The 25,491-nt window shown below is 45.1% G+C and overlaps 1 protein-coding gene across 1 annotated transcript in view; it reads right to left on the reverse strand.

The window, feature by feature from the left end:
- The window catches only part of chrnb1 (cholinergic receptor, nicotinic, beta 1 (muscle)), a 52,686-nt gene that overhangs the window by 11,260 nt on the left and 15,935 nt on the right, over window positions 1-25,491 (reverse strand). Inside the window, exons 5-8 of the mRNA XM_080451524.1 lie at window positions 16,138-16,246; window positions 15,489-15,633; window positions 14,737-14,922; window positions 12,768-12,991 (exon numbers count right to left, since the gene is read on the reverse strand). Coding sequence (XP_080307650.1) covers window positions 12,768-12,991; window positions 14,737-14,922; window positions 15,489-15,633; window positions 16,138-16,246 — 664 coding nt within the window. The remainder of the gene's footprint in view (window positions 1-12,767; window positions 12,992-14,736; window positions 14,923-15,488; window positions 15,634-16,137; window positions 16,247-25,491) is intronic.

Here is a 25,491-nt window from a genome sequence, read left to right on the forward strand (position 1 = left end):
GTGAAGGGAGATTCTTCTCTCCCTTGTCTCTCGTGGGTAAATGCAATTTCATTTCAGCATTCAAAAAGAACCCTCAAACATAAAACTAAAACTGGATTTCTTTAAACTTTCTTCTGTAATACTGTGCCATGAAAAATAATCTTCATAAAGCTCATAGGGGCAGTTTTGGATTAAGGTAATTCACTTTTACTTTCGATGCTTAAATCCGCTTAATGTAAAATAATTACTTTTGATGGATGAAACGGAAGCCCTTAGGGTAACTTCAAGCACACTTCAGACGAGACAAATCTATAAATTGAGTTTAAAAGCCTTTAATGTCTCAGGGAATAATGTAGCAAAATAAAAAAAACTTAAATTTTCATGAAATTAAATTAAAAAAACAGTTTTTTTTAAAAAGCCAACTAAAGACGCCCAAAGGGTTTGACCTGTCAGGTGGAAACCTTGTATGTCCAAAACGGTTACTTTTCAGAAAATGGAAAAAATAACCTGTGTTCCGATGGATCCTATAACTCTTGTATATACTATTCATTGGTTAAATATTTATAAAACCCACAGGCACACTTAACTACTTTCACTTAAATCTTTTTGTAAAAATAGCATATCCTAAAGTTTGCGACGCATGTGAGCTTGTAAATCAGCTACTTTTGTGACATAATATACCGTAATTTTCGCACTATAAGCCGCACCTGAATATAAGCCGCACCTGAATATAAGCCGCAGCAGCTAAATTGAATGATTTGTACATATATAAGCCGCACTGGACTATAAGCCGCGGGTGTAAAATCCATAGATTTAGGAGGTCCCCTAGTGGCCGTTATCTGTACAAATCCATAGATAAGCTGCACCGTTATATAAGCCGCAGGGTCGAAAAATGGGAAAAACGTCGCGGCTTATAGTCCGAAATTTACGGTAGTATGACAAAGTAGGGCATTAATAAAAATAAAAAAACTATAACAAGTTGAAATTATGGAGATACAAGGTTTCTGCCCGACAGCAACGATGAGTAGAATGCAAAACTTTGAGGCACTACATTACTATTTCCACCACTGTACACAACTCCCTCCAGCTCTATCCTCTATTTGTGTTGGAGTGAGTTTGACTTTCCCTCCTGTCCATGTTTCACTACACTGCTCTCCCTGGTACACACAATGTAGTCCTGGCAAATTCAATAAGATGCAAATAGATCAGCTGTTCAAAGTGCTGTACTCTACGTGACTCTGTTCTGCAGGAGACTGGACACAGAATGGCCTGTACAAGGATTCCTCCAACAGTGCATCTGTCTGTTTTCACAGACAGATGGACTGTGTGGGAGAAAACTACTGTTAATCACTTGAAGGACACTTTGGTAGAGGCTTGGGTTGTGCCTTGTACCTTGTCATGGTTTAAACTAGTCCAGTTGGCGAGATATATTGCCTTGTGTTGCCGTTGATTGGAAATTAATGATCAAAAAATAGTCTCCTCATTGACTATTGTTTGCGTTCGTTCATGTGCTAAAAGACAGTGACTTTGAAAACTGTTTCACCAAGTAGGACAATGAGGAGACTGTTTTGGGATTATTCATTTCTAATTAACAGCGCAACGGAGCAATATATCTCCCCAATTGGACAAGTTACATTAGGTAACTACACAACCCAAACTTCTACCAAAGTGTCCCTTGAGCTTTAATTTTATACTTTGCCCTGTTTTATACTTCTGTCTATTAGAAAAGAGTGCCCCGTTTTATACTTTTGTCTGTTAGAAAAGAGATGATCTACAATCTCACAAAGCATTGCATACAGAGCTTGTAGATCTGCTATTTTCGAAACATTTTAAAATACAGAGTCATCAACAGAGCAGCCGAAGGACAGCCATCCCACCCCTAGCACTCACAGTAGCAAATGACACTGATGATCACTTCACGATAATGCCATCTGGACGGAAATGACTTGGAGATAGAAAAATTGTGCCTTTAGCAGTGGTGTAAAGTAGCCAAGTACATTTACTCAAGTACTGTACTGTACTTAAGTACACTTTTAAGGTATTTTAACTTTACTGGAGTATTTCCAGTTGTCAGTACTTTTACTTTACTCCACTACATCTCAGAGGCAGATATTATACTTTTACTCCACTACAATTATTTGAAAACTTTAGTTACTAGTGACTTTATAGATTGTTATTATTATTATGCTACAGCCTTAAATATATTTCGGAATTTGAAAATAGCCGATCTACAAGCTCACAATGCTTGTAGATCGGCTATTTTCAAAATATTTTTTATACATTTTGAACTTGTGACATTCTGCATAATGAGTACTTTCTACTTTTGTTACTTTAAGTACATTTTGAAAACAATACCTTTGTACTTTTACCCAAGTAAATTCTGAATTCCGGACTTTTACTTGTAACAGAGTGTTTCTACATGGCAGTATTGATACTTTTGCATTGATACCTGGAACGCTTATGTGTCACTTTAGAGGTCTTTGGCTATTAAAAAATAGCAGATATACAAGCTCATAGCGCGGCACCGAGTGCCGCGCTATGAACTTGTAGATCTGCTATTTTTGAAAAATCGTGAAAAAAAATTTTTTATATATTTTTTCAAAAACCTGTTGGGATTTAGATTTTCTTAAAGAATCGCCTCAGGTCTTAATGGGTTAAGTAAAACCTGAGTACTTTTTCCACCACTGGCCTCTAGCAGGAGTTTAGCAGGAGTTTCACGTGAGTGATCCCACGTGATAAGTCTGGTAAAGCCAGGCTAAGGATTTTTGTCCACGCAGCCATTGCAGCATTAAACAAACTGCCTCGCTGACATGTTGTGTGTTAGGAAGTATGGATGTTTTTGTAGATTACATGTACAGTATTGTTTTACCTGTATATGTTGTAGTGTTGAATGCTACCGTTTCTTATGTGTTTTTTTTATGTTCAACAGGCGGAGGAAATAAGTATCCCTCTGGGAGTCTAATCTAATCTAATCTAATTTGTATTTAAGTTGTTTTGACAGGCCCAAAATAGGGATGTAAGGTTTAAAGTGGTTAAAACGTAAAAGTGAGAGCTGGGTGACTTTCTGGTTGGGCCAAACTGGTGATATTCCCGTCTGACATGGCATGGATGACTCACATACCATTGATATTATAATGACATTATAGGGGTATCCAACTACTCTATTTTGCACCTGATAGATGTAAATGACGCACCACATGTGCGGTAACGAATTGTCGTGGATTTATCAGATGCTCAATGTAAACACGTTAATTTGTAACTCACACTGTATATGTTTGTTTTGTATACAGAATATAATTGTTCTGTTAATATCTACCTATTCATAATATGCCAGCATACAGTTCCACGATATGTCTCGTCTTGACCTTACGTGTGTTATAATAAGCTAGAACTCAGAATGCACAGAACGCATTCAATGACACTACCAGGGACTCAAGGTTGAAATAATGCTGAACGCACACATGCAAGACGCATGTACAGTTATGTGTGAATATAACTCCTGAATGCACAACCCATAGTGTGAAATCATTAGTGTCACACACAGTAAAACGATATGCACATTACAGACCAGCATACACACATAAAACCCTGAAATGAAATACACATGAGTTTTAAACTATCTACATAAAAACACCTATATTTATTATGGCCTATAATTTCTGAATAGGAGCTTTGAAGAGGAGAGGCTTTTAATTAAACTAAAAGCAGATGTATACTATGTCCTTTTATGAAAACCATTCACACTGATCAGCTATTAGTATGAACCACTACAGTGATTCATACTATGGTCAAATTGTTTTTATATTTTGATTTACAGTACCATGATCATCTACTAAAAGTTTCCCAACTACCAAAAGCCATTTTTTTCAAAGCTCAAAAAGTATGTAGTAAATGTAAAATTATCTCTTCTCCTCAAATCTCTTTGCAAACTAATATTATGGTATACATTTCACAAAATACTGGTTCATCAGCAGTTCTTTGGGTTGGTCGAGGTGCCACCCCAATAAGCTGTTCAGTCCCTGCATGGTTCTTTAGAGGCACCTCTATTGGTTCTATAGCACCATTTGACAAAGCTGCTATACAGTAGCACCTTTAAGGTACAGTAGGTGTTAGAACTGTTTTAGTGCTATTTAGCATAATTTGCCTTTAGAGTACATCTACCATATAGCTGCACATCTGCAGACCATACTGACGTATATTTTTATTACCTTTATTTACCCAGGGGAGGTTGACTGAGCACAAGTGCTCTTTTTCAGCAACGCCCTGCTTCACATTCACACCAATCTGGGAACCCAGAGCCAATGGACCCTTCGCTAAGCCCCACCCACTCCACTCTGTGACTGGTGGTGCGAAGTTAGTCACACCCAGGCCTGGCAGCGCCTGGCAAACTTCGCTTCTCACCCATTGAGTTGCATGTTAAATGATGGCTTTTCCCCTTTAAAATAATCGATCATTTCAGGAGCAAGAGCTTCAAAATCTCTTCTAAATCTAGTCAACAAGGCCTGCAGTAGGCTATGCACTGGACAAATGTGCATGACATTATTTCAATAAACTAAAAACATGGGAAATGTTAGAGGGAGTAATAGCCATGGATACACGACGGTCGACTGTCACGACCGTCATGGATGAACTTCAACCTGGTGTTTGCACTTTCTCCATTTATGGCCCGTACATCTACATAAACGTTCATATTTCAAATATAAAGTGCTTATCCCATGGCCATGGATGTTACATTTATGTACGGGCTCTCAGAAGTACCCGTATCATCCGTATTGTTCAATAAAAAGCATTTTAATCTGATCGGTGGCCATTTTCTCCATGCACTTTCAACTGAGCGACCCTATCGGTTTGTAGGTGTATTGCACTCTGATACATTATGAGAAAATGGGCACTGATCGGATTAAAATGCTTTTTATTTAACAATACAGACTATACGGGTACTTTTGAGAGTCCCGTGCATAATTTTAGCATCCGTTGCCATGGGGTCAGCACTTTATATTTGAAATCTGAACGTTTATATAGATGTACGGACCGTAAATAGAGAAAGTGCAAACACCAGGTTAAAGTTTATCCATGACTCTAACAGGAGTTTTCATGTACCACAGGGTAAGACTGCAGCAGGAGTAGACGAACAAATGAATTAATATACTTTAACGTGCGGAATCCGAAACAGGCAGCGCTGTGATTCTGAATTTTGTTACGATTGCGGTGATTAGTAGCCTATTATTGACACCACCTGGGCGAGTGAGTCGTGTCGTGTAACTTTCCTGACGTTAAGCTGTGTATGTGTTCAACACACCCGGACCCGGTCTAAGTGCAGATTTCAGCTTGGGAAAAGCAGCCTCCAACGGGTTTGGGTAGGTGGTTCATAGTCACCATTGCGTTATCGTGGTATTCCTATTCTTGCTATTATGTTGCAAATGATTGTGTGTGTGCGCCTGTGCGGGCGAAATAACATTGACAGCTATGGCAGGTGACGAAAGCTTGCCAGACCTATGCCAGGCTAACAACGGTTGCTAAGCTGGCATTGGACAATCGCTTTTGGGGTGGGGTTTAGCGAAGGGTCCATTGAAAAGGAAAAACAGCGACCTCTGCTGTTTGTTACAATGTCAGTTGGCTCTGGGCGGAAGAAAACGTAGCACCCGTGCGCAAGGAAACCAGGGTTTTAGTCTGCCTTCACCGCTCCACTTCCGGTGGTGCGACTATGTTTTCATTCCCACTAACAATATTTCTACACGGAACACTAACACCACTTCTCCCAGAGAACATGGATCGTTTTGGTTATAAGCCCACTTGTTTCTATGATGAAAGAGCAAGTTAAAATGTGAATATCTTTCCGTGGTTTTGTCTGCTCTGCGGACGCTATTGTTAAATGAGTTTCGGCTTGTTTCGAGTGGGGAAGGATCGACGGACATGTGAATCCCGCCCACTACATTTGATTGGGTAAAGCGCGGCCTGCTTCCTGATCTGACTTGTAGGCTACTGCGTACATGTTAGGGGTGCCAGAGGTTTATTAAAATATTATACTTTGAGTGCCAGGACTTTTAACAATTTGTGAACCTTTTTCAAGTAGTCACAAAATATTTTCAGTGATCACCGTCCTCACGGTGATCCCCTCATTACACACATACAGGTCTCGTACAATCGGGGAAAAAAAATTTAAAACATTTTTTTTTTTTTTTTTTAAAACCGTATATATACGGTTTTGGCACTCAACGTTAGTATGGCCAAAACCGTATATATACGGTTTTGGCACCCAATGTGTTAAGACGAACCTCCCCGACAGATTCCAACGCAGAGCAGAATCTGTTCTTGAGAGATTACATTCACACAGACACTCACATTAAAACCTGGGAACTTCCCAGTGCTACCACGGTCTTGTACTGTTGGCCAGTGAGCAGCTCCACTTTAGCAGTTTGGGGGTTCATTGCCTTGCTCAAGGGCACTTCAGGTGTGTTCAGGAGGGGTAAGTGGTGGCCATTCACCTCCCCACCCAGATTTTTCCCGCCCGTCCAGGGGATCGAACTGGGAACCTTTTTGGTCACAAACGTGGCTGCCTCTAAAGTAAACATAACAACTGTGACCCTAGACACTGACAGCATACTCCAAACCGTTTAGCTCACAGTGTAAAAGTGTCCATTAAATTTAACAGAGATAAGTTTACTTCAGAATCAGGAAAGGTGTCTTTCAAGCAACATCCATTACGCACATCTACACACTGTAAGGCACCATTTCTCATCAGGTCCAGGGACCAGAAGGGGTGAAAATGGACCCTTACGTACATGTATGAAGTATGAAAAAAGAGTAGCCAGCACACGAGTCCTTCAGGCACTTTTTAAGTAAGGCACGGGCATACACGGACGCGTTTCGGCGTCAAGCCTTCCTCAGCGTGTATGGTGTACATACAGTATGGAAACAAATGGGCCTTTACAGGTCCCTTTGGTTATATTTGTACACTCTCATTGTTACATACATTACACACAGATTTTATAGTGTAGATCCGTGGCCTAATGCATGTCAAACTGAGTGTCCTTGAAATAATAAAACTAAAAAGGCTGAGAATCACTGCTGTGAGGTCAAATCAAATGACGTCACGTTCCCATGACCTCAACCTGGCTGACCTAGACACCCGTTATAGTTCCCACCTACCAGCTCACCAATAACTCAATATAAGTGGGGTCCGGGGACCCCCGGGGGTCCTTGAGGGGGTTCCAGGGGGTCCCCTGCTAAATGATTGATAGTTAGGAACCACATGTACACTTATGGGTCTCTAACTCTGAGAGTGTACGAATGGAACCAAATGGACCCTTACGGGTCCATTTGGTTCCATTTGTACACTCTCAAGAGTTATGGTGGTCCGTGGCCCTATTACATGCTAAAGTGGGGGTCCTTGAAATTAAAAAGTTTGAGAACCACTGGAGTGTAAAAATAGGACATGGAGCCCGGAGGAGATTCACTCCAACTACTGAGACCTGATTTCACAATGAGGCCGGCTGTACCTGGGCGGCTGGAGCTTAGTGGCTAGAGAGGCCGTCCGGTCACCAGAGGGTCACCGGTTCGCCTCCCTACCCGCCCTGCATAATGTGTCCCTGAGCAAGACACTTAACCCCCTAACAGCCCCCACCGAGCGCCTCGCCTCTGAGCAGCCATCAGCTGGCTAAAGCTGAAACTGAATCTTCCATGGGATTAATAAAGGTTGTTGTTCTTCTTCGTTAAGTTATTACAGCCACAAAACCTTCATCCATAACCACTTACGCCCTATTCTATACTTCGTTGCATGAAAATAGCCAATCTACAAGCTCACAATGAATCATGATGAGATGGGCTGTGAGCTTGTAGATCGGCGATTTTCACTTTTTGTTGTAAATTTTATATGTTTGAACATTTTTGACAAATCTTGGACTAATATATTTTTTTTAAGTTGAAAGTGATTAATAAAAATTATCTAGTGATTTTGTGGTTATTATTACCACAAAATTCACCCAGGTATGCATTCACACGCATGCCGGGGGGAAAAAAACACATAAAGACAGATGTCAATGATTATTAATATAACATGGTGTAATTCAATGATACATGAACCATAATTGCATCTTTAAATCTGTCCACGGTCTGTATTCCGCCGCCGCATGTTAGGTACGTGTGATCAATGGGAATATTTGATTCGCTTATTTCCAGCGGGTCACATTCCATGTGCGTGATGATCACTACTAATAGAATGAAGATGAAATCCATGGCAGGCAGTAGACTGATCTCATGTAGATAACACATGTACGCCTGAAGCCTGAACATTGAGCATTTCCACTTAATGTCGTCTCTGTCGGGTGGAAACCTGAGCATTTCCACTTAACCCATTAACTGCCAGAGGTATTTTCATATTTTTTTAGCCAGTGCCAGAGATTTTTCATTGAAAAAAAAAAGTACTCAGGAGCCGAGATACAGAATTTTTAAGTTTTAAGTTAACAAGGAAGTGGATAGGAGTCTAGAATATTTTTTTAGTTCAGGTAGATCTATGCGACTGGCACGTGGCGGCTTTAAATAGGTTTGTGTAGATCTACGTGATTGGCAGTGAATCAGTTAATGTCGTCTCTGTCGGGTGGAAACCTCATTATGTCCAGGATTCAAATTCAAAAGTAGCAAACGCAGTGGCGGAAAAAGTACTCAAATTCTTTACTTAAGTAAAAGTACCAATACTGCAATATAAAAATACTCTGTTACAAGTAAAAGTCCAGAATTAAAAATTTACTTGAGTAAAAGTACAAAAGTATTGGCATCAAAATGTACTTAAAGTACCAAAAGTAAAAGTACAAAATATTTGAAAATAGCAGATCTACAAGCTCACAACGCGTCGCGATGCGACGCGTTGTGAGCTTGTAGATATAAAATAGGTTTAAAGTGGTTAATGTATGTTTCATTATATCATAATTTATATCTGAAAAGTAACTAGTAACTAAAGTTTTCAAGTAAATGTAGTGGAGTAAAAGTAGAATATTTGCCTCTGAGATGTAGTGGAGTAGAAGTAAAAGTATTGGAAATTGGAAATACTCAAGTAAAGTACAAATCCCTCAAAATTGTACTTAAGTACAGTACTTAAGTAAATATACTTAGTTACTTTCCACCACTGAAAAGTAGCAGATCTACAACCTCAAAACGCGCCTTTCGAGCTTGCGGATCTGTTACTTTCGCTACGCTCGTGTAGTATGATCAAGTAGGCCGTTATAAGTATCTTGGGATCGATACCATTTTCGGGTTCCTGATCCGGTCGGAGCAGAAATAACTTTACGTCATCAGGCGGCCCGGAACACACGAGCAGAACCTCATTTTGGAGGTGCACACAGTGCACCATTTTTCTAAAGCGGACGACTTTAGAAAAATGACTGGTGACGCGAGGTAAGGAGATAAGAGGTTTCTGCCCGACAGCAACGATATTGAAGTCCCATTTACTGCATTAATACCATCTCCATTTAATTATCTAATGCTCTCCCTCTCTCACACACACATGCATGCCCACACACACACACACATGAGCGCGCATGCATGGTGGTATTACTATGCATGTGAGGACATCAACATTTTAGGATGATGATTTTATTGAATGCTATTTATTTTGTGTGTGTGTGTGTGTGCCATTTTTAACCCGAAAAAATACATTCTGCAATTGAACAGCCATTTATCTTGTGAGTGAGAACCAGGAAAATCGTCCTCACAATGTCTGTTTCTCAAATTCTACTATACTTGTCTTGTTGTGGGGACATTTGGCCCACACAAATATAGTAATACAAGTATACACACACACACACACACACACACACACACACACACACACACACACACGGCTGCAGAAGCAGAGTGTCAAAAGACTTCTTTCTTCTCTCCATCACCCAATCAAAGCGTTTAAATTTCAATTCCATTCCATTAAATCATACAGACGTCCTGCATCTGAGCTGATCTGAGGAGATTATTGAGCAGAGCAGTGCTGGAAGAACTACTCACATTCTTTACTTAAGTAAAAGTGACAATTTCACAAAGTAGAAATACTCAAGTACTGTAAAAGTCCTGAATAAAAAAACGACACAAATACCAAAGTATTGGCAACAGAACCAAAGTAAAAAGTACTATTTTTTCTAAATGTGTCTAACTTTTTCGAAAAAAGCAATCAGCTATGTTCGATCAGCTGAAGTATAAATTAGCACTTAAGTGGTTAATAATGTATGTTTTGCAATTGTAATGATCTGAATTGTAAAAATCTGCAAAGTAACTAGTAACTAAAGCTGTCAAATAATATTGTCGTGGAGTAAATAAGTACAATATTTGCCACAGAGATGTAGTGGAGTAGAAGTATCAAAAATGGTAAATACTCAAGTAAAGCAAAAGCACCCTGAAATTGTACAGTACATGAGTAAATGTACTTAGTTACTTAACACCACTGTGGGGGGGGGGGGGGCAGCGACATGGTCATGGCCAGTCTTATAATTGCCTTTAAATAATGTAAAGGGCCAGAGCTATTGATGGAGGTTAATGGTATAACATGACATTCTGGTGGGTGTGGAGAAATCACGGGGCCTTAATTCACTAGAAAGCCTGAAACCCCCCCCCCCCCCCACCACCTCATTACTCAAACCCCCCCCCCCTCCACTCCTCACACATCCCGGCCTTCCTGGCATCACTGTCGGCCCCCTGCTGAGAAGGATATCGTTGTTGTCGGGCGGAAATCTCGTATCTCTGCGTTTCAAAACTTTGTATTCTTGCATAATGCATGGCGATGCGACGCGTTGTGAGATCTGCTACTGTATGTTCACTCATTTTGAAACATGTTTAAAGCGAAAGTGGTTACTTCTGTCCATGGGTTTAATAAACATTGAACCAATGAAAAGTATTAATAAGTAATAACTACGTTGGATCAATTGGAACACAGGTTATTTCGTTCCATTTCCTTGAAAAGTAGGCGAACGGTTTTGGACATACAAGGTTTCCACACGACAGCGAAGGAAATGCTGAAAGGCAGATTTAGGCACCGCAGGGGTTTTTTCGTTGGGTGGGTGCTGCCAGGCCGGATGGGCCTGACGTCATGCGGCCGCGCTTTGAGTCCCTACAGCTGAGGAACATGAAGCAGGCAGCTGTCACAGAGATTGCCTTTATCTTCACTATAGCTGCGGAAAATCTCCTGACAGCAGAAAAAGGGAGGGGGGGGGGATTTCGTTCTTTCCCTGGCGGCGGGACGATACGTGAGGGACGGCTTCCATTGGGCCGTTCTGATGGCGCTGCCGCACGTGGCGGTCAAAGGGAGTTGGTTATGATCCACGGAGTTTAAGCCCCACAGGGTTTAAACCATGACAGCAAAGTTCCAAAACCGAATGATTACAAAGATGACCACAGGCCTTTGAAGTATTAGAGTGCTCATGATCTCACACACAGACAATTTTTACGTAATCGATTCATCTGATGATAATTATGCCTCCGGTGGCGAAAGCCTTGGCTGGAGGCATTGAGTTTCCGGATTGTCCGCCTGTACGAAAGTCCATCCGTCTGTCCGTTCCAACATTGTGATCTGATTAGAAGTCGCGGTTAAAGGTTAATGTGGCTGTGCCCTCATGTCTGTCCCATTCTTATGAACGATATCTCTGGAACTCTTAGAGGGCATTTCATGACATTTGGTACTAGTATGCAGTACCTCATGTCTGTTCGAAACGTGTGAATGTAATATCTCAGGAATGCCTTTAGTGAATGTCATGACATTTGGTATAAATGTCCACTTGGACTCAAGGATGAACTGATTAGTGGTACTGTAGGTGGTCAAAAGCTCAAGGTCACAGTGACATCCCAAAACATTCATTCAAAGTCTTCATTCACTATACTATATGAGTCTGGACAGACACATACAGTATGTAAACAACAGCTACTGTACTTGGCGGAGGCATCCGCAGTATTTCTAGTGCATTTCTGTGCAGTAATTTCTAGTTTAACAATTTATTAATTCATAATTTGCATCTCCCAAAAATACCAAAATATTTACATTTACATTTAAGTTTACTATTTGCTTGTGTTTTATTTTTCTCCCATGAAATAGTTTTCTGTCTGAAATACAAATTTGTTAACATTATGAATGCTGTAGAGCTGGAGTATGGCATATAAATTATTTCAATGCTCTGTCTATGCCTTGTTCTTTTAACCTTGTTCTTAGTAAAACAGACCTGAGATGATGTTGTGAGCTTGTAGATCTGCTAGTTTTGGCTAATGTTCCCCCCCAGAATATGGGTGCTGGGGTTCAAGTGGTTAACTGTTACCATTCATTCTTTGAGGAGATCCTGCCCGGCTTCAAACAGCACTCTGCCCTAAAACATCAATTCCACAACATTACACCAGAGGGTGTTCTTCAGTGTCACTACTACTGCCACAACACAGTCATACAGAATATGATGATCAAGTTCATTTCCCAACACAACTTCAAGTCTTAGTCTAGTCTTACTAAGTCGACTAAATATCGAAATCTTAGTCTTTTAGTCTTAGTCAACCAAATTAACACTGTTGCGCACACACTGAAAACAGAAGATCTCCGAATGCCTAATCCGAAACCCTACCCCCAAGATGAATCGTTTCCTAATTGTAAGCCTAACCCACGAAAAACAGCATTTCTCTTTCACGACTCACAAGTTTTGATTTCTCAAGTCCTACTACACCTGTGGGGACAGCTGGCCCCCATGACAATAGTAACACATGGTAGAGTACACACACACAAACACAGCAGGACGTCACATTAAGAGGGGTGACAGCTGGCAGAGGGCCCTCACCTTGCGGACCCACATGGGCATACAGTGCGTGTTGGGGGAGCGGTGGTGCAGGTTGAGCACCACCACACTGAGGATGACAGAGAAGGTGACCAGGATCATGGTGAACATGATGTACTGGACGATGATGGGGACCGCCAGGGAGGTCTCGGGGACCTTGTCCGCCAGCAGCAGCAGGAACACGGTGAGGGTGAGCAGGACGTTGATGGACAGACCCATCTTCTCACCTGGAAGACACATGGACATGGGGCTGTCACGATCACGACATTTTTACTTGACGAACAATTGTCACAATTTGATTGTGTTTTTGGCATTAAAACCCATTAAAACGGGGAAAGCATCGGTGTCATTTTAGATTTTAGCGTTAGCTATTAAAAAATTGCGGATATACAAGCTCACAGTGCGTCACTTTGTGCCGCACTGCGAGCTTGTACATCTGCTATTTTAGAAATGTTTTGAAAAATCTTGAAAGTTTGAGAACTACTGATTTAGAAGGCCTTTGTAGAATCGGCCTCAGGTCTTAATGGGTTAAACATTGGAAAATCACATTTCTTTGGCTTTTAGGCCTCGTGCGTTCGGAAATTGCGCACCGGAGCGCACTCGCCTATTAGTTTGAATTGGCCAGTGCGCTCAGTGCTGTATTTCCGAATGCACCTATAGAAGGAGTTCCCAATGCAGCTACGCCCAAATATGGAGTGTTTTGTCCAACCTTAACCCTGCCTTCTCTCTCACATGCACGCACACACACACCCTCTCCCCCTTGGGTAATAAAGGAGGACACCCAGTGGGATTTCCACAGTTGGGTGTGAATAATACCGAAGGGTTTGAGTTCAAATAAGCAGAGTGATTGTGAGAACAGGGTCTCATTACACAGAGGGGGGTCTAAACCTTTGTTCACATGAAATTCAAAATGGGAACGATTTGTAATATGGCCCTGGTTTAACGCAAGGGTGGGTCGTACTCTTCCGACTGTAATTGTCCAATAATGACTGTAATCTCTCCCCGTCTGCAACACCGGCGTGCACATGTTTAGTATTGATTTACCATGAATAAGGTTGAGAACAAATGTGTGCTATAGTGGAGTATATCCCCAGTGACTAAATGTCAAAGCAGTGGCAATGGACACACACACACACACACACACACACACACACACACACACACACACACACACACACACACACACACACACACACACACACACACACACACACACACACACACACACACACACACACACACACACACACACACACACACACAGTGTTGAGCTGTGTCTCTAAACAGATAAGGCCATTCACTCCACTGTACACGTGTACAGTATGTGACTGAAGGGAATAATGCCATTCTTACGTCTCTCCCAGGTAAAGGGTGCAATCCTGACTGCCCTGCCCCCACCTATTCATTTCAATGAAAGTTGCCAATAGAGCAGGCGCACTAGCGTTTCAGACGATAGAAGCATGCACAGTAGCGTCCCAAATGCGGAAGTCCTGCAATACCAGATTTTCTGAGGCTTCAATCATTCTCCGCAGTTCTGGGGGCTTGGTGGACATCCTATATTAAAATTGGCTAATGGGAGGGCGGACCTCTGACGTCACTCTGACTCAGCCATAACCATATAAGGAGTTCCCAATGCAGCTACGCCCAAATAGGGAGTGTGCTGTCTAACCTAATTGTGTCATCATGGCATCAGCCGCAAACAAATTAGTCAGCTCCATATATGGGCACAAAAGTGGGCATTCCCATATATGGGCATATACTGATGACATCAGCGATCTCCATATATGGGCATAAAAGGACTGACAGATACAGAGTTCCGGTTGTCCAGACCACAGATCCGACCGCTATGCTCATATATGGTCATATGCCTAATGGGACCGACCGACTTCAAACTCGGCAAGCGCAGCGGCAAGGACTCGAGAGACAGACATGGCCGCACCACCATGTGGTGTCAGCAGTGTGTGGCCATTACCTGCGTCGGGGGGCAGGTAGAAGTTGATGATGGCGATGACGGTGAGGAGGAGGCAGGGGATGATGATGTTGAAGATGTAGTACAGGGGCTTCCTCTCGATGATCAGGTAGAACACCATGTCCTCGAAGTTGTCTTCGCTCAGGAACTTCCTGCTGGGCTTGTGTCTGATGGTCCACTCGCCGCTCTCTGTGGGAGACAGCGGTCACATGGCGAATGAGGCGGAATCCCCCCCCGAAATCAGTGATTCTCAAACGTGTTCCTTTCAAGGACATCTATCCATCCATGCATATGCATACATTCATCATTAGCACTCTTGAGATTTGCAAGAATGTAAAGTGTGTTATAAATAAAAATGTATTATTATTATTATTATTATTATTAACCATCTATCCATACATCTTCTCTGTCGGGTAGAAACCTCCTATGTCCAAAACTGGTCGTTTTTAGGATTCATATTCAAAAATAGCAAAAGCAGCAGATCTCTCAAAAAGCGTCGCTTCACGCCGCATTTCCAGCAGCTTGTGGATCTCTTACTTTTGATGCTTTAAAAAAAAAAGAAAAAACACAAAAAGTTAAAATATGTAATAGGAGGTTTCTGCCCGACAGCAACAATATATATTCATCCATCTTTCCATACATTCATCCACATATCTATCCATCCCTCCTTCCTGTGTCTCTGTCTCTCACTCCATCCTTCCACTCATCTCTATCTGCACCCCCCCCCTCCCTCCATCATTCCCGGGCTCCCCCACCGCTGAAGCCGTCGTCCAGCAGGATCTCTTTGATCTCCTTGCCCTTGGCGTCGCGTGTGTAGTGCAGCTCGATCTCGGTGGCGTCGTAGGTGTACGAGCGGAACTGCATGGTGCAGTTCTGCCAGTCGAACGGGAAGTACGTCACCTGGACAACGAGAGAGAGAGGGGAGGTCATAGGAGGAGGAGGAGGTGGGAAAGGTAAAGGTGCTGCAGTGATTGTGATGCTGCGTTCACACTGGCAGCTACAAAGATGCAGGCTACCATTCTTTTTAACCCATTAAGAATAATTTTAAAAAAAAAATGTCAAAGTTTTTTCAAAAATTGCAGATCTACAAGAACAGTGACGCTTGTATATCTGCTATTTTCGAACAGTCAAAGAAATCTAAAATGCTTTCCCGGTTTTATTGGGTTTTAATGGAAGCCAGCCACATGAAGATACAAAGAATAAGATGCATCCGACGTTTGTAGCTGCTACAAAAGCTACAGCATCTACAGAGCTACAAAGAAGTTGAGCTGGTTTCAACTTCAGCAACAAACCTACAAATATGTGTGTGTGTGTGTGTGTGTGTGTGTGTGTGTGTGTGTGTGTGTGTGTGTGTGTGTGTGTGTGTGTGTGTGTGTGTGTGTGTGTGTGTGTGTGTGTGTGTACCTGGACTCCACAGGAGCTGAGGTACAGGGCAGGGGGTGTCCAGGTCACCCTGCCGTTGCTGTAAGCCTGAACACTCACGGGCAGAGCCACGTGAAATACACCGTCATTACTGCAGGCAGACAGACAGACAGACAGACAGACAGACAGACAGACAGAGGAACAGAAAGATGGGGGAAGAGAGAGACACACACACACACACACACACACACACACACACACACACAGAGACTTAAAACCAATGACATTGTACTACTTAGTACAACAGTAGTCCATGGTTCTCAAACCTTTCATTTCAAGGACCCCCAGTGCCATGGACCCCCATAATTGGTTCTATTTTTACATTTGCACACTGTCAGAGTGATTATTTGGTTCCTATCAATCACTTTGCTGGGAACCTTCCGGCCCCTCCAGAGAGGAAGAGTTTGATGGCTGCTACCTGTACATTGTCGCTCGCTGGCTCCACCCGGTGCCAGATGAGAGAACGACAGGCAAGTCACCTAATTGAGGGAGGCCTCACACTGCTACGCTAGTTAGACTCATTTGCTGGAGTTCAACATAGAAAACAGTCGTCTGTAGAAATACAAAATACTTTGTGGATAGTGGATATTAGCACACAGTAAAATCTATGCAATGAAATTGCAGACCTACTTTTTTATAAATATTTAAAAGTTGTGAAATTCAGCCCAGACAAGTTGGCGTAACCGTATGGGCACCTAGGCTGGTAATCCAACCTGACAGCGTGTCGCGGGTTCGACTCCCAATCCCTACGGCCTTTGCTGCATTCACTCCCCATCTCTCTCCCCATTTCCGGTCAGCCTACTGTCTTATCAATACAAGGCATAAAAGCCTAAAAAAAATCTTTAAAAACAAAACAAAAACAAAATTGTGAAATTCTGGAGTTTGCAAAAAGAAAATCTTTGAAAAATGTCACCTATAACGACAGGCCCAAAATAGGGATGCCATGGTTAATATGGTTAACTGTGGCAGTGTAAAAATCCATGTTTATACTAAATTAACGTAGGATTTTACTGTGTGACTTTGGACTTGGCTGACACTCAAATCGGCCCACATGTCTGATGTCCCCTCCCTCCTGTGTGTTAGACGAGTTCAAGCAAACAAGGACTGGGTCTGCGAATATTTCACATCAAACTATTAATTTGGTTACGCCTCGAGCACAAAGGTTGATGCTTTTATTCGCACTGAAAAGTTGACCTCGTTTCTTCATGGCCCCGTAATATTGGTGTTCTTTGTGGATGTACAAACAGCAGTTTAAATTAATGCTAATTAATCACATGAAATACACGCTCCAGGTGTGTAAGGGACTTAACTCCTCACAGACAGACAGACGCACACATGAACGCACGTACGCACACACACACACACACACACACACACACACACACACACACACACACACACACTCTCATAGATGGCAACTGGCAAGCCTTTAGTTCAGTGGTTGTCAAAGTAGGGTCCGGGGACCCCCAGGGGTCCTTGGGGGGGTCCAGGGGGTCCCAAGCGCATCACTTTGTGCGACGCTGTGAGCTTATACATCCGCTATTTATTAATTTGTCAACTTTTTTAATCAAAGTATTGGAAAATTTTGAATAACACAACACAAATCTTCTTTTCTGGGGGTCCCTGGCACAAAACATTTTCAGATGGGGCTCGTGGCCAAATACATATCAATTTGGGGGTTTCCTTGATATGAAAAAGTTTGAGAACCACTGCTCTAGTCAACAGCGTAAAAAGAAATCTAACTATGTACTGTACGTAGAACCCTAGTCTCCGTTCTGTTCATTGACATCACTATGTCCTTACTATACTGTACCTGCAGTTAGCCCACAATATGGTCACAGTTCTATGGCATCCGGGGGACCCCCACAGGTACTTGAGGTGGTTCCAGGGGATCCCCAGCTAAATTAGTTAAAGTTTAACCACTTTAACCCCTGACAATAGCCGATCTACAAGCTCACAACGAGCTAGATGTTTTAAATAATCGATTAGTTAAATTTAACAATATTGTATGTATGTATGTATGTATGTATGTATGTATGTACGTACGTACATGTATGTAGCAATAACAGCTACAGTTCTGAAGCACAAGGACGGCTCGCAAGCCAGTGTGGTCAGTGCATATGGTCTCTGTCGGGTGGAAACCTCATATGTCCAAAACGGTTACTTTCCAGGATTCAAATAAAAAAATCGACAAGCTTCGAGCTTGTAGATCTGCTATTTTTGATGCTTTTGTGTGACGCTGTGGCATGTTCAAGTATGTTTGATTTAGATTGATTCACGAAAAAACTCAAAAAGTTAAAATACTGTATGGAGATAAGGGGTTTTGCTACATTGCTCTCTCGTTGTTCACATATGGGAAACAGCGCCCTCTGGCGATGATATAGAAGCTTCACATTCACTCCCTCAGGGCCAAACCCTTTTTGGCCCGATGGGTCTTCCGTCGCTTTCCGGTAATCCACTCCCGAAGGTATTATAGGAGACCGGAATGCGGAAGTCGTTCTCTTGGCTTCCTTCTGCATACGGTGAAGGTAGGAGCTTCACGACAAATCTACAATAGATCGAGATCTGCGGGTCATCAAAACTCTAGAGCGACTGGTCGGATTCTCGGTCCACAGAGTTCCCCAGACCTCCTTCTCTCCCTCCTATCCCCGCTGTGCTTTTCCGGATGAGGAAAACACAGCATTCTACGGACGTTAAACTAACCAGATTAGTTACCTTGGCTAGCTAGCCTTTAGCTTAGCCTGGCCTCTAGCTTGCCCAGTGGCTTTGGCCTAGTCTAGCCTAGCCTAGCCTAGCCACCTACGTCCTTTACGATGGTTCGACGAGAGCCCAACACTACCGCCGATCGCCACGACCGGGGAGCCAGCGTGGATCTCTCCTCCCCCCCGGCGACGACGCGACACCCGTTCCTGCTCCCAGCCCCTGGATGAGTGGGACACTCAGGCTCAGTTCTCGCCACCTTCCCTTAGGCTCTCCAGCCCTGGAAGAAGCCGCGACACACACTTCAGCGTACAGATCTGGCTGAATGTGCATGCCTATGTGTTTCCTTTTGTTTGTGTGGCTCGAAATGTTTTTCCATGACAAAGTAAGTGTCTGTGTAATTTAAAAAGCAACTCGAGACCGGAGACGCCGCTATACCAGCGCTAGCTGAGATGCGACGCCTCACACAGGAGATCTTTCTCAACTAATACTCCACAGGATGGGCTGGTAGAGTACTAGGTTTTGTGCGTCACCCACGGAAGGGTACGGTGGTTCACCACAGATCCGGCAGGTAGGTCCAGTTGCTTTTCCCAGTCTTCCTCCGCCCCACCCGCTGCCAACCAGAGGCGAGCAGCGCGACCGGAGGGACAGCGACCGCCTCCCCGCCTTCCAAATCCCACCAAAGAGAGGCCCCCTCCTCCCAGACGGGGGTTTTGCACCTGGATAAAGTGGCCGGATAAAGAGATGATCTTCACCAGAGCTGGCAGACGCGACGGAGGATCGCTCGCCAAGCACCGAAAGAAAGAAGATTGAAAAACACACACACACGTGCCAGAGCGGATTGTCTGACTGTGCATGCCTTGAAGGAAAAATGTTTTGCAAGATACACACACACATGCCAGAGCAGATCGTCTGACTGTGTATGCTATAAAGAAGATTTTGCAAAACACACACACACACACACACACACACACACACAGGCCAGAGCAGATTTCCTGAGTGTGCATGCTATTGTGTCTCCTGCTGTTATTGTTGTCAATGTGTGAAGAGGACGAGATCCTCACCGGAGCTAACGGCGACAGAAAGTTGCACCCCGAGCCCCGAGTTACTAAACAACGTGAATGTGCATGCACTTGTGCGACACGCACACACATATCAGGGTACAAGTTTACATGACCGTGCATGCCTCTGTGCCCCCCTGCTGTTGTTTGCTCGATTGTTTGTCATGACCAAGGTTTGTGTATTAAAAACATGGAATCGCAACGAAATACAGCAAAGTCTTCACTGGAGCCAGCGGAAACGGCGAAGGATCGTTCCTCTAGCCCCTGGAAGAAGTCCCGACACACACACACACTCCAGAAGTACAAGTTACTTGAACGTGCATGTATCTGTGTCCGATGTTATTGTTGCTCAGAATGTTTTTTTCTATGACAAGTGTTTGTGTATTAAGAAACAAATTGCAACAAGTAAGTTTTACATCTGAAATGAAAATGAGCCAACGATCATCATCCAACGGTTGGTGGTCGTTGGACGGAACGTAGGCGTAGTGACGGGCCTAAACCGTCACATGCTACACGGGTCACGTCAAAATTTTCCTTGGTCCACCAAATAAGAGCCGTAAGGTAAGACTTAGGCCCGTTGTTGTATTGTCGGTGGAGGTGGCCAAAATGGCTGCCTCCATTGGAAAACACGTGCCAAAACAAAAATTGGCCGTGGGCAAACACGTGGCACCTTCGAAAATGGCGACGCTCCCGAGCCCACATGTTACAACAAGCACGGTTGCCGGGCCAACGAGTACAGCCAAGATGGCGGCTCTCAAATGGCCGCGCACACACACACAGATGTAACAACAAACATGGTTGCCGGGCCAACGAGTACAGCCAAGATGGCGGCTCGCGTACGCCCGACATTAATAACAACCCCTCCAAATCCTCTGTCACTCCGCATCGAGCGATGCAAAGAATGCAACGCCGACCCGTGGGTGCTTCATATGAGAGCACGGGGGTACAGGCCGCAGTTTCCACAAAACCACCCATGTCCAACAGAGCTTTGTTGTCACACACGAGTGGACAGTATAGTGATGTGTCGGTTATGATCGATTCTTTCACAAGAACTAGTGCCTGACGTGAACGAACGGACACTCTTCACTCTTTGGAACCGTTACGTTCACGATTTCGTTCATGCCCCCTCAGCACACCGCACACATGACAGGCGGATTGGTTAACTCCTCCTGCGACTGTGCATTGTGCAGTCATGTTAGTGGGATCAGATGCACATGGTTGCATGCACATAGTAGCCCCTTACGCCCCACTGGGACCGGAAGCGCTACCGAAATTGAACGAATCATTGAACGAATCGTTTGAACGAATCATTGAACAAATCTTTGAACGAATCTTTGGTCATTGCCGTGAACGTGAATTAAATCGTTCGTTCACTGAAATGAACTGTTGGCGGTTTGAACGATTCTTTGAACGAATCTTTTGAACAAATCATTGCCGTGAACGTGAATTAAATCGTTCGTTCACTGAAATGAACTGTTTGGCGGTACATACTGCTTTTTCAACCATTGATTGATTGATTGAAAATGTTATTAGGCAAAAGAATGTAAAACACAGTTACATTTATAATGCTTTTGTCTAAAAGGTCCGGCCAAAAAAGTCCTTGCGGACTTGTTTCCGTTGGGGTCCTTGAATTAATTTCATAGACATATATAGTAGTAACCAAACAGACCAGACCAGACCAGACCACCCTTGTCCAATAGAGCACTGTTGTTACACGCTAGTGGTCAAGCGGCGGTGACGTTGCGAGAGAACGCCGTAAGGACAGTGTCACCAGGAGAAAGCCGGCTCGTTTTCTACTCGAGATACTTCCTGGTCAAGAAGAAAGGGGGGGGGCTATGTCCTATCTTGGATCTAAGAGCTCACTAGATCTCAAGGACGCCCTTCTCCACATCCCTATCTACCCTCCGCACAGGAAAATCCTGCGCTTCGAGTTCAAGGGTCGTGTGTACAGGTACCTGGTCCCAGGATGTTCATGAAAATCGCAACCTACATAGAACAATTGGTTGCTGAGTGCGGACTCGCGTTCAGGATGCATGTCATCACCATAGACGGGTGGTGTCGCACCTGACCTCCCCGGGTTTCACACTGAACTGCGAGATGTGCACGAAGTGTGTGCTCACCCAGTCCCATCACGCTACCTTATAGGTATCGCACTGGATGCGGACTCTCTGGTTGGGCTCCCTCAGGTTTTTTGCCGTGTGACAGTGTCCGCGGCATGCATGCAGTCCCTCCAACAAGGGAAAGTAGTTCCTTTCCTGTCGGAGGGCGTCCCTGTAGGGAGGATCATCTCAAGAATGACGATCGCCACCGATGACAGCCTCACAGGGTGGGTCACCACCTTCGGGGGCCGAACGGCCAGGGGTCTGTGGAACCGCAGCATGAGGACAGCATACATTAACTGCTTGGAGTTGATGGCAGTCCTTTTTGGCGGTAAAACACTTTGAGCCCCACATCAGTGGACGTCACGTTCAGGTCAGGACGGACAATGCCACGACCATGGCCTGTACCAACAAGCAAGGAGGTCCGAGATCTCCTCCCTTGAACAGTCTGGCACGTAGGTTTGATTTTGTGGTGCTACGCACACTTGGAATCAATCAGCGCCTCTCATGTACTTGGCCTTCTGAACAGGGGTACCGATCCTCTGTCCAGAGGCGAGACTTTTATTCAGATTGGTTTCCGCACCGGGGTCGCGGACCAGATCTGGACCTAGTTGCCGCGGAGGAGAACGCAGATTGCTCGCTGTTCCTCTCAATGAGAGAGCAGGCTCCGCTGGACCTGGACGCCCCGGCGCACGAATGGCCGGGGGGGCTGCCTTATGCGTGCCCTCCGCTGGAACTGATCCACTCCACTCCGGAACGGATCAGACTCCAAGGCTTGGTGGCGTTGCTGGTGGCTCCGGTATGGGGCTCCTGGAGATCGGGGAGATCTCCCCTCCTCTACGAGCAACCTTGGCCCCTCCCGCTACGCAGGGATCCGCGACAGCAGGCGAGGGGCGAAACCTTTCATCCCAGACCCGCAGAAATAGGAATTGTGGGTCTGGCCCGTGGAGGGAAAACTTGACTGCGACTGGTTTTCCACCTAGAATGGTGGCTACCAGTGGGGTATCGTTCAGGTTCGACTCGCTCAAAATAACTAGTTCCTTGCCGTGAATGTGAACGAGTTCGTTCTTTTTCTGGGACAGTTACGTTCACACTATAGTGCATGCCCCCATCCCCTTTCCCCGCTATAGGACGGGAGGTTGGGCTGTACGTGCGTCATGCGACGTAGAAAACAAAAACGCTCCCACGAGGGCGTTTTTACACTAGACGTGAACGAGTCAATTGAACTATTCATTGCCGTGAACGTGGACAAAGTCGTTCGTTCGCTGAAATGACTGTTTTTCCACCACTAGCGGATACTATTCAGGCCGCTAGGGCACACTCCACTAGGTCTCTCTACGGGACAAAGTAGGGCGTGTGCGAGGAATGGTATCTGGGACGGTCCCCGGCTGTGCGTGGTTCCGCTCCAGGTTTCGGTCGCAGACGTCCTGATCTTACTACAGGATAGGTAGGATCTGGGAAACGTTTTCTCCACGATCGAAGGGTACCTGGCGGCTATCTCAGTGAGCCACGGTTGGCTTTGAGGGGAAAACCGCGTAAAACAGCCCCTTGTGGGCCAGTTCATGAAGTGCGCTGTGTGCACATCCTGTCTCAAGGTCCCTGTTCGCCGCGTTGGGACTTGGTCCTGGTGCTCGACTCACTCTCTCGTCCTCCTTTTGAGCCGTTGAAGACGGAGGAACCAAAGTTCCTCACGTTCAAAACGGTACTCCTGGTTGCGCTGTTGACAGCGGAACGGGTGAGCGATATTCGTGCCCTCTCGGTGACTCCAGAGTGCATGAGGTTCGCTAGGGGTGACGGTAGGGTTGTCTTCAAACCCAACCCGGCGTTTGTCCCCAAGACTACCTAGCAGTGGTTAAAGCCTACTGAGGTGGTGGCTTTTCACCTGCCTCCGGTTGCCCGGAGGAGGATCGGAGGCTGCACTGTCTCTGGCCAGTGAAGGCCCTGGGGGTGTATGTCCGGGGGACTGTGGCCCAGAACCGACCCAGCCGGTTGTTCGTTTCTTGGGGCCCCGGTCACGGGGAAGGCGGTGGCTTTGTCAACGCCTTCCCGGTGGATTTTTGGATGCTATTCGCCTGGCATACACTAGTAGCGGAGCCCCAGTGCCTGACGGCCTGAGAGCGCACTCTACTAGGGGTGTGTCGACGTCCTGGGCCCTCTGCAGAGGTGTGTTTTTCAGGACGCCTACACGGCAGCAAGTTAGTCGTCTACCTCGACTTTCGCTGCTCTCTTTGGCCTGGACGTGGCAGCGCCCTCCATGGCGCACGCAGTCCTGGGCGCGGTTTCCACCTGACGGTGGGGTAGATGCATGGAACAGACGTAAGGTCGGTTCATGCCCTTGTGCCTCCTAGGGGGTGTTGACGTCCTGGGCCCTCTGCAGAGGCGTGTCTTTCAGGACGTCTACATGACAGCGAGTTGGTAGTCTCCTTGACTTTCGCTGTTTTTTCTAGCCTGGACGTGGCGGCGTCTTCCTCGGCGCTCGCAGTCCTGGGTGTGGCTTCCACCTGAAGGTGGGTAGGGGCATAGAACGGATGTAGGATCTGTTCATGCCCTTGTGCTTAGTATGTCATAGGCCGAAGTCCGGGCCTTAGGTCAGTAAGGCGGACTTCGGTCTGTTAGGGCCCTCCACTAAGATGGACAGGCTGTGCATGTTTTTTAGATCTTAGGGCTGACAATGGGTTGTCAGGGCCCTACTTTCCTGATCCTTGCCTCAGACCCGGTGGGTCTGATGGCGTCTGGGTGCTGAGGGCCACGCCCCTGGGGGGGGCGGGGCCCTGGCGCCCGGTACTGGGGCAGGTATTGTGGTATCTCGATTTGTAGATACATTCCGGGGGTTTATATCTCCCATATGTGAACAACGAGAGAGCAATGTAGCAAAACTAAGGGTTACTTCCGTAACCCCGGTTTTGTAAATTGCGAACGAGTTGTTCACAGAAACACCCTTCTTTTTGCTTCACCGTAGGCAGAAGGAAGCTGGTGTATCAAGAGAACGACTTCCGCATTCCGGTCTCCTATAATACCTTCGGGAGTGGATTACCGGAAAGCGACGGAAGACCCATCGGGCCAAAAAGGGTTTGGCCCTGAGGGAGTGAATGTGAAGCTTCTATATCATCGCCAGAGGGCGCTGTTTCCCATATGTGAACAACTCGTTCGCAATTTACAAAACCGGGGTTACGGAAGTAACCCTTAGTTTCTTACAGCAAGAAGGAATCTCGACGCATCTCACAGTGGACTAGAGAACGAGAGCCTATACCCGGCTTCGTCGGCGCAGCAGCGCTAACGTCGAGGCTGACGTCTTGTAGCCATTAAACTCAGAAGAATACAATACACAACAGAGACATCACGCCAATTAGACACGTGAATGTAGCAGCCTGTCAGCGTGCAGCAGGGCTGGCTATTATGTCCCTGGTGGCTTGGAGAGGGGAAAAGTCTCCTCAAACCCCTGTTAAACTCTCTGTCCCTGTGAAGGTGCTGGGTGA

This window comes from Gymnoscopelus braueri (assembly GCF_963280865.1).
Source record: "Gymnoscopelus braueri genome assembly, chromosome: 15".
Lineage (NCBI taxonomy): Eukaryota > Metazoa > Chordata > Actinopteri > Myctophiformes > Myctophidae > Gymnoscopelus > Gymnoscopelus braueri.